This window comes from Triticum urartu, chromosome 6A, assembly GCF_056163025.1.
Source record: "Triticum urartu cultivar PI428250 chromosome 6A, HENAU_Tu73, whole genome shotgun sequence".
Classification (NCBI taxonomy): Eukaryota; Viridiplantae; Streptophyta; class Magnoliopsida; order Poales; family Poaceae; genus Triticum; species Triticum urartu.
In genome coordinates, this window is record NC_141878.1 from 99,154,081 (window position 1) to 99,167,500 (window position 13,420).

A 13,420-nucleotide genomic window follows, 5' to 3' on the forward strand; every position below is an offset into this window, starting at 1 on the left:
ACTTTTTAGTTGGGACTAGAAAAAAGTCCTAGGACTAGAGAACCAAACACCACCTTAGATTAGTAACATCATATTTTACTAGGCTATGTTACTATCTCCACAATGGGTAGTAACATATGTGCGTTGTCATGTTATGATTCATTTATTAGGCTATAGATTCATATTGTATTGGTATGTATGATGTTACAGTAACTAGCTAAGTTACCACCATCACCTTTCTCATCATTAAATATGTGCCACATAAGCAAAATTATCTTGAAAAGTATGATGTTACCAGTGATGTTACTCTCACTGTGGTCAGCCTTAGATGTCCCATGGTTATAACACTCCATCTTCTCCTGCATTTATCATCCATATTTTGCCATCTGTACCAAACATCATAGAATATACATCTATGTAATCTTCAAGCTTTTAACATTTTAGACTTTTCATCACTTTCTCAGATTCGTTATGGTCAGCTCCTATTCATATCCTAGTATTGATAGACCCAGTCACCAACTTAAACCTGATACTCGCTAATATTGCTCCAGCATCCTCTGCACACTTTGTCTAACCACTAGTGCCTTGGTATGTCGTCGTTTCCAGTGCTTACATCATGCCTCGCCACTATCATCGTGTAGAGCCCCTGCTGCTCCGGTCAAGTCTCCTGGGTAGCTAGCCCACACCTCCTCAACCCCTACTTCAGAGAACCAAATGATTATCACCGACCGATGTCGAGTATCACGTTTCCATCAGACACCGGGGCCCAATCCGAACCATGTGTCTCTTGCCTTATCTGTTGAAATACGCTATGATTCTCCGATGTCTTACACAGTAGCCCCTCCATCAGCACCTAGTGAAGTCTTCCATCAAACTCCAGCTCCACCTGCAACATGACTTTATATAGCTGGCCATGCTACCGTACGCCCCCATCGACTTCAAGCTCTCATGTGTACACTCAAACCAAGCCACACAAGCCCTCGGTCATGTGCGACGCGTTGCCACATCCAGAAGTCGGCCACCATCAATATTACACTTCTATGTCATCGTCACTACAATCACCGTGTCTTCTACTCCAGCCTACTTGGGCCTCTGCCCACGCCTGGCCTAGCTTGACAAACCTGACATCACTTGCTGGCTGCGGTGTACATTGTGCAACACGATCAATCGGCTCCGTGTTCTATCTCTCCGCGCAATTAGGCCGCCGCCGCTGACCAACGATTTGATCTGAAGTTGCATCTCATCTAGACTTGAACACACCGAGGATTTCAGTGGTAAGCTGCTTCTTTTCCGATCGCTTTCGTGGACACTCGCTACCTTTGACGACATTGCGGCAGATCACAATCACAACGTCGAAATTTCTCTCTAGATTAATAATCCGTAATCTCTGAACAACCTAGCTCATGATACCACTTGTTGAAAAAAAAACTGAGGAGCATAGTTGGTCACCCAAGAACCAAACAATCACACGAGGCACGATAGCGAGATTTGCTAACGAGATTCACTGACATGGCTACATCCATGGGGTCTGACTACGACCACTCCTCCCCATAATGCTCTATAATACGCCAGCATAATAGCGCAAGCACAAAGGGGGATCTGGTGGCGTGTGCCAGTGCCCGTGTGGCCAATGAGGCCTCAGAGATGTAGCCTACCTTGTACAAATATTCGTCACAATTACATCTGCAAGCCGCACAAGCTCCAAGGCTCCCTCCTTCGCATGCTGCTCGACGCGCGTTCACTATTCGACGAAATGCTTGGCTAAGTTAAAATGAGAAGGAAGAAGAAGATTGACACATGGGCGACGTGTCAAAACCATGCAAGTTAGCACGAAAACTGCTTTTGTTGAATTAATTAATGGGTGTAACTTGTTAGGATCAAAGAATTAAAAGTACATTTTGTCTGGTTTAGAAGTTGAGAAATCAAATCTAATAGACATTTCTCTGTTAATTATAGGGAAGCCAAGACTCACGATGCTGATAAAATGGACAGTGGATGATCGACCTCGCCCATCACGCCCTTACCGTTTCCACTTCGACACCCTCACGTCCCTTTACATTTCCAGCCCTGCCCACCCACCACCACCCGCACTGCTCTCTCTCTCTCTCTCTCTCTCTCTCTCTCTCTCTCTGCTCTGCTCGTACGAAAAACCCCAATCCACCCGCGACCAGCCAGCCAGCCGCCGCAAAAGCCGCACTGAATCCCAAGCCCCAAACCCTGGAGATCCGTTCGGTGGAGGCGAAGCATCGGGTCAGGGCGGCATGTCCGGCGGCGGAAGAGGAGGAGGAGGGGAAGAGGCGGAGGTGGTGCACATGGAGGACGCGGTGAAGATGCTCGTGGAGCACCTCGTGAAGCCCGTGCTGCCGCGGGGCGCGATCTTTGGCGCCGCCCAGGGGGAGCGCCACATGGAGCCGGACAAACAGCGCGCCGTCGCGCAGCAGGCAAGCGTTCGCGTCTCTCTCTCTTTCTCTCTCTCTCTCTGGTCGTTTCTGCGCGGGAGCGGGGTTGCGGTGGTGGGATTCCCTGCGGTTTTGGTCCAGGTTCGCGCTGGTTGGGGAGGGATGCGCGGAAATGGCCGCCCGTAAGGCTGATTTCCGGTGGATTCCTGTGACGCGCGGCGGCGAGGGAATTGGGGCGGCTTCCCACCCCGGCGAGGAACGGGGATGGGAGGAGTCCTTTTTTTTCGAGTCGAGAATGGGAGGAGTCAGGCGAAGGAAGAAGAAGGCGAGGTGGTGGGCCTTAATTTTTCTTTTCTTTTTGTTGAGTACCATATGGCCTTGTTGTGCTGGTGGGCGTAGGTAAAATAGGCCTAGAGTACATTTTGGAGGCCGAATCGACGAAGCCCAACCGGGAACCCCCGCATCCTAAAAAAAAAAAACGGGAACCCCCGCGGCTGTCTGTCGATGCCGCTCTGCGCGGCGGCGGCGGCGAGAGCGCGTCGCGTCGGAGGAGGAGCGGTAGGCGGCGCTAAGAGCGCATGGGCGCAGCACGGGTCTACGTTTGGGTGGCGGTGGAGCGGCCTCTAGGGAGCTAAGGCAAGCCGCAATCGCCGCTTAGTTTCTGCATTTCTCTTGTCAGTTGTCACCCTGTGAACAGAGATTGCCAATGTTGGTTGCTCTTCTTCTATGAAAATGATACACCTTTCCATAATGTATTGCGGAAATGAAGAAGAAAGTAGGAGATGCTACCTCTGTCAAATTATTTTCTCAAATTATCCAATTTGACCTTGCAATGTTCTCCAAATTTATCTATGAATTTGAAATGGATTGGATTGGGATTGGATTGAGTGAGATAGTAGTTAAATGGATGTTTGGTTTGTCTACACAATGACTGGTATGTACCATGCCATCCTTACATTCCCCCCCTGTCAGTTTACCATTGTAATTATATTAGTGTGTTTTCCTTTGGTATTCATGGTAATGCCCCTCGTTCTATCCATGAAATGCTTGTTCTGTGTGTGTGCACTGTAATACTTCCTCCGTCCCAAAATAAGTGACTCAACTTTGTAACACAAAGTTAGTATAAAGTTGAGTCACTTATTTTGGGACGGAGGGAGTATGTTTTTTGATTCAGTTTCTGCTCGGATATGTTTAAGAAAGCGTTCCTCTGTCTGTGCATATGATACAATGCGTGTACTACATAGCTGTTTAGCTGCTAATCCCTCACACTAGTGTGTGGTTTCGCAGATTCACACGGCCATCATCTTGTACAACTACTACCACAGGAAGATGTCGCCGCAGCTTGCTTTTGCAGACGCCAAGCGTTTTTTTGTGTGTGCTTCTCTTTCTGCTGGAGAGGATCTGCTTGCGTACTTGAGTATGGTTCATGAGCGTGAGAACAATCCTGGCAAGCATGTGAGGCTATCTGTTACTGACAGAGCAGCAATACAGGCATGTGAGATCGCTGAAGAACTCGACGCGAGCAAAGATTCTCCAGACATGGCAACGTGGCCAATATCAAAAGTTGCTGTGCTTCTTCTTGATCCGACAAGAAAAAAATGTTTGATTGAGTATAGTGCTAATACCAAGGGTATCTGGTCAATCATAGAGAAGGAAATAGATGCAACAGCTGGCAATTCACACAGTACCAACCAGCCAGCAGGCCAGGAATCAACAGGTAAAGGAAACGTGGGTGCTCTGAATACACCATATATGCTTCGTCAACAAGCCTATTCAGAGGTGGAACGTAGAACAGGTCAGATTTTATAATCACAGCCCGTAGTTTTATGTATCAATATCTGTCATTTTATTTTCATTTTTTGAGTTGCCAAGGTGTTGCTTCTATCTGATATTTAACTGTCAACTCTGTTAAATTTTCATCCTAGAGCATTGAGATAAAGTGTGCAACCTTTGTGTCTACAGAGCCATGTCTCTGTAGTTTACTCACTTGGATCAGGTGACTATTAGTATTACGGAATGTTGATCAGAGTATCTAGTAAATAAGCATTTACATGAGTTACTGTTGCACATGGTCCTAAATTTAAACTGCCAATGAAGCCAAAAACTGAGTTTGAGTCGTACACTTGCTTTACATCAAACAAGAACAAGTGCATGGTCCCAGAATGTACCCAAAAATGTACCTCTGTCTTGCTTTTAACTAGTGTAAAACCAGGACAAACATGAACATCAGAAAATATAATTAGTTAAATTCTTTGCCACTACATTATTTGTCTCATTTGTTTTGGTTGTGTACAAGCTGTTAGCTACAGAAACTTCATTTAATTTCATCAACTAGCAGACTGAAAATAACTTGGGACACTATAATGGTTGATTCCCTTGTATATGACCTGATAGCCGCAAATTGTTTGCTAGAGAACGCTATTTATTTGGTTCTATACTTATAATAGTTCAAAAAGTGTAATTTATGAACTTGATTTTGTAAATATTATGTTTATTTTCTGTTTGATCCACCTATGCATTGTTTGCTGCTCACTATGGTAAACTTATGGTCTTAATAGGTATGAAGGGCTCAAACTTGCGTCTTCTCGATGAAACTTTGGCATACTCGTTGAGTAAAGAAAGGACAACTACCAAGTTATTTATTGTGGAGTATGAGCAAACCATGGAAGGCAACCTTGTAGAAATGTGTCTAGAAGAGTTGATTAGCAGGTTTGCGTTTACCTACTAGATAGTTTTATGCTTTTAAGTTACATCCCTTTTGATCAACCGTTATTCAATTTATTGAATAAGACCATTGTATGGTACTTCTTGATGGAAAGCATACCCTTTCTCAACGGTACTGACACTTATGGTTTTCCACTTTCACAGTATGACTGGTCCGCTATTTGCAAATGATCCATTTCCAAAAACAACATCTGTAGTTGAGTATTATCACATTCTTCCGTATAAGGAGATTTTGTTTGAACTCCTCCACAGGTAACATATGATTTGTTCTTGGTTATTTATGCGTGATAGTAGGGCAATGGAACCTTTTGGGTAATGATGGTAAATATAACACTTCACATGTTTCAGGAAATGGCCTTCTGATTCTCCACTGAACGAACAATCACATCGACATGGAAAAGGTTCATTGCACTCTGTAATAGATGAAAATGTGGAAGAGCAAGATGTGAATAGCACGTCTAAGATGCAAAAACGAATTACAAAAGTGTCAACTCCAAAGCAAAGCAAACAAGCAATTGCTGCCAATAGCAACCAGGACTACAGGACCAGCAAGCACAAGAGAAACAGCAAAAGAAAATCTGAAGCCTCCAGGGCCGATGTCTGTGCAGAGGGTCCAGATGCTGAGATCCACACAATAGAAAATGGTCCACCTCCTGTTATTATTGATTTGGAAACTTCAAAACCCCTGACTAAGTCAAGAAATACAAAAGCTGCTGCAGCAGCAAATCGAGAAACTAAAATCCTACAAGCCGGTTAGTCACTTTAACTGTATTACGAATTTACCGTCACATTGTTCCTTCTTTGTGTACTGACACAATCAACTTTAATTGTTCAAGTGGATAAGAACAAAACACAGAAGCAGTCTAGACGTGACAATGTGCCCCAAGATGTCTTTCCTGCAGAGGTAAGCCAAATTACAGCTTGAAAGTATTGAAAAACTTTTTCGGTTAAGTATTGAAAAACTACAATACTAGGATACATCAGGATCACACGCAACCTAAAATGGTTATAGAAAATAAACTTCAAATATGTTGACCTTTTAATAACATTAAATTGTATGGTTCCACCCTTGTCTATAAAAATGTTATCGTGATGATTGTTGCTCTTTATTCTATAAGTTTGTGTCCTCATACGCACTCTACCATAAGTCTCTACGTACCTGAGACTTAGAGCATTTCTCATTGGCTATCACATGTCTCCACGTGAATGTTTGGAAAATTGTGACAGCACATTTATAAAGGGGAAAACGGCGCAGTCCATTCCTATCAAATAAGGGATAATATCCCATTTAGTATAAAGGATGGCGTATTAGTGACGAAAAATATCTTATTGTTAGGAAAGTATTCAATTGATAGATCTTATTATTAGGAGCCACACCCTAATAGATCATCTCCATATAAAGAGAGGAGCCACACCCTCCATGGTCAATCAACCAAAAGAAGTATTAATCCTTTTCATGGGTCAGTTTCTTATGAGTAGGCCACATTTTTTGTGTGATTCATCCACTCCGCTTTGACTTGAAGAACTAAGAAGGTCTCTGTTCGCTGATTTCATTACGTAATTAGCATACACCACGAGCCAAAAACTTTGCAGCCGTTTTGTTTACATATGGTTGGGATCAGTTACCACACAATCGGATACGACACCATTCATTGCCGATTACGCCCAAAATCTACCGTAACAAAACTGATACCGGAGGGGTCCTGCACAACTTCTCCCTACACGCCTACACCTTCCTTCCTCCTGGCCGCACCTTCCTCCCACCCTAGGTGTCCCCACACGACGGGCAGTAGCACCTTACCGATTGATCCCCTCCTTCATGGAGCAGCATAGCCTCCCGCAAGAAGATTTTTCAGTGTTAGTGGAGATCGGTTCGGTGCTGGTTTGCGAGGGGATCAATATGGCTACTAAGTAAACGACGAATCCTGCCATTGAGGATGTGACTGCTCTGTCCGGCCAGGAGGATGCAAGGCACATGAGGAGACGATGTTCTTGGCACGTAGTATGCCGGCAAGGAAGCAACAAAGTCCATGGCTGATGAGAGGGATCAGATCTGAATTAATGAGTGTTTTCTTCCCCAAATATGGTTTGATTTTTCAATTGTTTTTCTTGGTTTGGATTTTTAGGCATTCCTATGCCTACGAATGAGTGTCTTCACCTGATCTTTATTTCTGAATTGTAATTCTTGTGCTTGGTAGTTGGATGTTCAGGTGATGTTCTTTTGACCAACAGTGGCAACCATTATAATCAGGAAACAGATTTCGGTTTTCCCTATTCCATTTGCGATACCAGTGCATTATGTTTATGTTACCTTTTTGCTCAACCAAATACCTCTTAATTGTTCTATCAGGCACCACATGTTGATCTAATGAAGAACCGTGCTTTGGAACATCAAAATATGGATGTGTCAGAAAAGTCAGGTTGGGATACACCTACCCAAGACTGTTTATTTTTCCTATTATTGGTTCTTGGTCCTCCAAGTTCTTAATCCATGTGTTCCAAATTTCATTGAAGGTGGCACCACTGAGTACACCAATGACCAGATATATGATTCGCTGCAATCAATTCAGAAAATACGGGATGAGATTGTATGTTATATGTCTTTTCTTTTATTTCAGGAAAGAAAACGATGCCTCTTTATTACAATTTTCTCCTATTCTCTCTTCGTTTCAGCTTCGCAAGGAATGCATACTTCAAGAACGAAGTGCTCAGTGTGATATGGACATTCAGACAATCTTGAGTGGTATTCTACCCTTTTCACATTTTAAAAATGCTTACATTTATAATCACGCTGTAGAACTGTTACACTTTTGTGGCCAACATCGTGGGCATGTTTTTCTGGGAGTGATACGTTTCCAAAAGTTATGTGATAAAGTGATAAACTGTGGTGTATCATTCTTTTCACTGTGCATAAATCGTCCGCCGCACTTTATGATGTATAAATAGGTAAGTTGTTTCTATATCAGGTCCCCATTTCTTGTACTCATCATGTTCTAAAACTTAATGCAGAAGGGAAGATGACACCAAAAACTGCATCAATAATACACAAATACAAGGAAACTTGCTCAGATATGATGGATGTTGCCAATTCATCTTCCTCCGGAGATGGTGGCCAATCCATCACTCAGAGGAAGGGATTGAGGGAGGCACTCCTCCGACGCAATTCATGCGAGGCAAGAAACCTCAAAAGCTGAACTAATGCATTACAGTAGAATTTTAAATGCCACCTGTACCTTTGACACTTGTCAGTGCAGGAGCTTGATGAGATCTGCCGTGGGGGCAATTGGATATTCCCAAGATACACAGTAGTACCTTCAGTATCAGATGGTATGTACAAATATTTACTTTTATCTCTTTGATTGATCTTCTGGATGGACAAGCATTAGGTCCTTGGCTCCTATAGTCATACGAATTAGGAATATCATGCAGATGAGTCTTGCCACGTACTTTCTGATTATTGTTTATCAAATTCAATCTCTATAGTTCTTGGTTCGATTCCTGCATTGCGATCATAACATACATAGTGTACTACTCTAACCATGCTTAGACCAAAAGAGTTCTCAAGGTGTCAGATCAATTGGCAAGTTTTCTCTTTTGATGTCATGTAGCAATCCACATAGGCCACTTGTTTGTTTACCACATGTGTTAGGTTTGTTTAACGTTCGATCGATCAATGCTTTCCTTAGGTATGTGTGCACCCTTGTAAGCTTTATTTAAGATCAGACTGATTAGGTCCCGAGTTAGCAATAACCAGAACTGATGTTTGATTGACTATCATCTCCTCCCTCTCACAGCTCCCTGTTCTGAGCACTTATTCACTAGTCCTTTAACTATCTTTTCAGGAATGTTCCACGCCAGTGTACGTTTGACATGCCCTGAGTTTGAGATGAGCATCACTGGTGGCCCTCGTCCGACCGCACACGAGGCAAGGTGCTCAGCAGCTGCCAATATGATACTGGAGCTTCACAAGAAGGCGGAGGAGCAAGAACAGTAGGGTACCTGGTGCAAAATCACAACTCCTAAATCGCGGTACTGCAGGTGGCTGGAACGAGTTGTTATTTAGTCCTTACAACTTTGAACCAAGCTTCGTGTGGAACATAATCACGTTGGTACCTTGCCTAGCTATTTTACCTTCGGGAGGTCGACTCCTTGTGTCTTGTCGGTATTATGGCTGTTTGTTAAGGTCGTGATAAGCCCCAGACTGTTATTTGAAAATTTCTGTGATGCTGCAGCTGCACTGTCTATTCTGTTATGGAAGTGAACACAAATTGTCTAGCTATTTCTTGAGTTCTTGTTGTCACATAACTATTTAGCCGATGCTGCCAAGTGCATAACAAAACTGGGTCGGTTATGTGTGCCTCCAGTTTAGATTTAACTACTAGGAGCCAAAGGCACACATACTTCCTTGCATAACATTTAAATTGTAGGCTTCAAGAAAATTTTGAAATTGGGTCGGTTATGTGTGCCCACGGAAGTAAGTTAGATTGTTAGCCTGCAAATTGTCTGGCTCATTTATGTGTGCCTCTGGTACCTTGCCTACCTATTTTACCTCCCGGAGGTTTCTTTGATTGATTGCTAGGTGTCGTTGCAGGTAGCATACCGAGAACAGCCCAGATGTTTTTTACATTGAATGGGCATATTTGAGTAGCAATTTGTTATCTCGTTAGGAAGTTTTGAACTTGTCTTCTCAGATCATGCCTTATGTTGATACGGCATATTCATGTGAATTTTGATCGTATACTTTTTAGTGTTCTTTTGTACTGTGAGCCTATGTGGAGCTGGTCTGCGTTCTTTAGCCACGTAGTTTTCCTCGGTCCCCGTAGGAGCATATTTTCCGTTTTAGCTCATCCACGTTTCCGCGGAGGTTCCAGTAGTGAACCACTACGTTCACTCACTACGGTTCTGCTCTTCGCGGAACATTAGTGCAGTACAAGGGTTTCAACCCGATTCCAAGTTCCAGCTGCTTAGTGGTGATCTCTTCGAATACTTGAAACATGTCATTTCATCTTCTTCTTCCTATCAGTACTATTAACACGTAGTTCCAATCTGCAATATTGGCACATTTGACAAATTGCAAGCCTCGGCCAAAGCAACGCATGGTGTACAACAACTGTAACCATTTGGAGTTCTGGCGTTGAGTCAGGGACAACTTACATCCATGTGCAATAAGCAATGGATGGAAATGCACCAACTTTAACCACTCGTTGTTCTGATGTGCGAACAATAGAGCTACCTCGGGCCAGGACAATTACATCCTAGTGAAATTCTGAAGTATAAACAATACTGTGCAGTACCGATTCTAAGGCTAACAATCTAACAACCTTGTGACCAAGCTATTGTTTTAGGTTTAACTACTCAGAGGCAGACATACTTGTATAATATTTATATTTAAATGGGGCCAAAGCACAATTTTGAGAATCGTCAATGGCAAAGAACATATCTCAAACATCTACGAGATGACAGTCAATTACCACAAGCTAGTTTGTTGTTGTTGTTGTCCAACATACAAATCTCATTTTCACAATCTTGGGCTTCTTTAGCAACAACACTGTTTTATAGAAATCATGCCTTGGTCTTTCATGAAACCTTGGATCAATGGAGCTGCACATTTTAACATAAGAACAACCTTGTCTTGCCTTCTTGCGTTGCTTTGTAGACATGCTCTCGTAATCAATGACGATAACATGAGTTGTTTGCTTCTTGGGAGTATAAGTTTTGAGCGTAATCCCTTGGATTTCATCTTGTATATCAACATGTACTTGTCCATATTTGCTCTTCGTAGCCCTTTTGGTGACGGGAAGATTTTGCATTTGCTCCTCTTCTTGGATGCAATGTCTTGGTCCTTTTTCGTGACCGGAAGATTTTGCATTTGCTCAATATTGGCCTTTTTTTAGTTTGCCTTTCTCTTCTTGGATGCAATGTCATCTTCTTGGCTTGAGCTAGCAATTTCTCATAAATTTCAGTGTCATGCAATTTCTTGACAATTTCTCCTGCGTCAACAGGGCCTTTCCCTTTCTTATATTTTGAAAACATGACTGGAGAGAAATACAACCCCTGGCAGCTCGGGGGCATACGATGTATGATTATAGAGGCCCGAGCGATCCTTATCGCCTTAATGGCAGAGAGGTCTCGCGATCCAAACTGAGATCTCGCATGCACTTCGTGACTCATGTTCCTGTGAACGAGATTTCCCTGGAGGTGGCAGTGGAACTGGAACCTTTCCACCGGGGTCACCGCCCAAACAACGTGAGTGCAGACCCTTATACTGCTGTCATGGCCAACAAGTGACGAACAGGGCGACATGGACCAATCACCCCATTGGTGACAGTTGTAGCGAGGAACAACTTGAAAGGAGACAGAAAGCCATGTGGTCAACACCATGGGAGCACACTGCGCCAAGGGTCGAAGGTCCAGCCGGCAGCACAAAGCTCGATTTCGAGGGCATCGCAGCCAAGAACATATATAGCATCGAGCTGCTTGAGCACCTGTAGAAAGGCATCCATGCATTGGGATGTTTACTCCCACTAAATCTTTTAGCTCTAAAAATAGCGCATCCATGAAAGTGGAATAATTTATTCACCTCATTCCTTCTGTTGACTTTGTTTGGTTAGCTGGTCAAACACCTTGCAAGCGACCTGAACACTAAAGTTGAAGGAAGTGCGAGACACCGGACCTACGTTGCAAGGTTGATGAAGGAGTCTGAACGGGAGCAGAGAAGTTACTAGCTCACACACGAACCCTATAGCTAAAGCACGGACACACAGAGCTCACACGCCACAAACAACGCAACAACACCACTCAAGGCACACACACACGTGACCTAGCGCATGGGGCAACATGGCTAATAGAGCAAGCAGAAGGCAGCCATCAAGCGACAAGGAACCGGGGTGCCTCCTTGTGTCGGCTTCCGCACTAAACTGCTCGTGACTCAGCAAGTTGCCTGCGGACTGTGATGGCATGAGGTCGAGGAGCAGGCAGTGCAAGAGAGCTCGTGGCATCGGCGAGGAGGTATGTTTGTACGACACAGGATGGCGGGGCGACGACGCAGGGCAGATGGCTCCGGTGGAGAGGAGATGAGGATTGAGGAAGGGATGTCAAGAGCAAAAGATGAGGTGAGAGAGACGAGTCTGGCGCAACCTGGCAATCTGAAAGGGGGCCTTTTATATGTGCATAGAGCGGCGAAGCTGTGGCACGGGATTGAGCTCGAGCCTTGGAGAGAGACGAAGAAATATGTGGGGAAGCCTCCGCCTATCACAACGCGGGATAATCATTCACCATGAAAAATGCAGCGACCCCTGCGAAGCGTACACCATCTCTGCCCCGTAATTTCACGGGTCTCTCTCTAGTAAATCGTCAAGAGGCCGTAAAAAAACTTTAAAATAAATTAAAATAAAAAAGGATTTCTACCAGGTACAGGGCCTTACTTATTTGCAACGAGCTAAAAAAACTTATTTGCAACTGTTTTTTTTAACAAATCTTTTCCTTGGTCACAACGGGACGAACAGACGGAGCCATCACGGCACGGGATTCCTTCTCCACCCAGGCCCGTCAGAACCGCCATAAATACCCGCCCCTTCCTCCCCTCCAATCCCCACCACCGCTCCAGAACGGAACGAACGAAAAATCCCCAACCAATCTCGTCGCCGATCAACCCTAGGCTTGTCGAATCCTCCTCCCCCGCCGCCTCAAGGTACGCCGCCTCCTTCTCCCGCCTCACGTATCGTCTAGATCTACGCCTTTTGAGGTGCTTCGCGGTAGTCGGAGCCTTGGAGGTGTGGTTGCGTCGAATTTGATCCGTTCCTGCCCCGACCTGATGCTACGAATGTAGCCTAGTTCCCCGATCTATTCGCGCACAGCGACTTCGTGTGGATTTCGCGTGTACCTCGCGATTTCTTTGCTGCTGTTTTTTTTTATTGATTGAAGGGATAGATCTGTTCGTCTTGGTTGAATTCCTAATGGCGTATCGTCTCAGATTGTTAACCTATGCATGTTTTATCTGCTACTAGTACGTCAGTTCCTTCTCGAATTCATTAGCTCATGTGCAGTAGTTCAATAGTGCTTGTACCAATATCATCCTAATAGGCCCAGGATTATAGGATTATTTATCACCCAAAGCTTAGGTTTATTTTCTTAGATGGTAAGCATGTCCGGCAGCTATGTGGAACCCTTGAGATGGATGATATCTGTAGATTTTAACCTGTCGTCTGTCAATAGCTCTTTGATGAAGAAAATATGCTGCTGCCGTTTGTTTATTCTGGTCTATCTAGGGCACATCTAGATGTGCTAATAGTTATTGCGTGACTCAATCAAACATAAAA

General features: G+C 44.1%; 2 protein-coding genes across 2 annotated transcripts in view; both read left to right on the forward strand.

Annotated features, from left to right (window-relative positions):
• The first annotated feature begins 2,013 nt into the window (after window positions 1-2,013).
• LOC125515732 (uncharacterized) lies at window positions 2,014-9,389 on the forward strand. Its single transcript, XM_048681238.2, has 12 exons — window positions 2,014-2,420; window positions 3,666-4,173; window positions 4,937-5,087; window positions 5,247-5,354; window positions 5,451-5,854; window positions 5,939-6,006; window positions 7,453-7,522; window positions 7,617-7,690; window positions 7,776-7,845; window positions 8,112-8,275; window positions 8,357-8,429; window positions 8,945-9,389. The coding sequence occupies exons 1-12, from the start codon at window positions 2,241-2,243 to the stop codon at window positions 9,094-9,096; spliced, it is 2,022 nt and encodes a 673-aa protein (XP_048537195.1). The 5' UTR covers window positions 2,014-2,240; the 3' UTR covers window positions 9,097-9,389.
• A 3,243-nt stretch (window positions 9,390-12,632) lies between these two features.
• The window catches only part of LOC125515183 (polyubiquitin), a 2,770-nt gene continuing 1,982 nt past the window's right edge, over window positions 12,633-13,420 (forward strand). Inside the window, exon 1 of the mRNA XM_048680620.2 lies at window positions 12,633-12,792. The gene's annotated coding sequence lies outside the window, so the exon portion shown is untranslated. The remainder of the gene's footprint in view (window positions 12,793-13,420) is intronic.

Coding starts and splice junctions, on each gene's coding strand:
- LOC125515732 (XM_048681238.2), top strand. CDS start 2,241: ATGTCCGGCGGCGGAAGAGGAGGAGGAGGGGAAGAGGCGGAGGTGGTG. Junction 6,007..7,452: donor AAGATGTCTTTCCTGCAGAG/GTAAGCCAAATT, acceptor TTGTTCTATCAG/GCACCACATGTTGATCTAAT. Junction 7,691..7,775: donor AGAAAATACGGGATGAGATT/GTATGTTATATG, acceptor TCTTCGTTTCAG/CTTCGCAAGGAATGCATACT.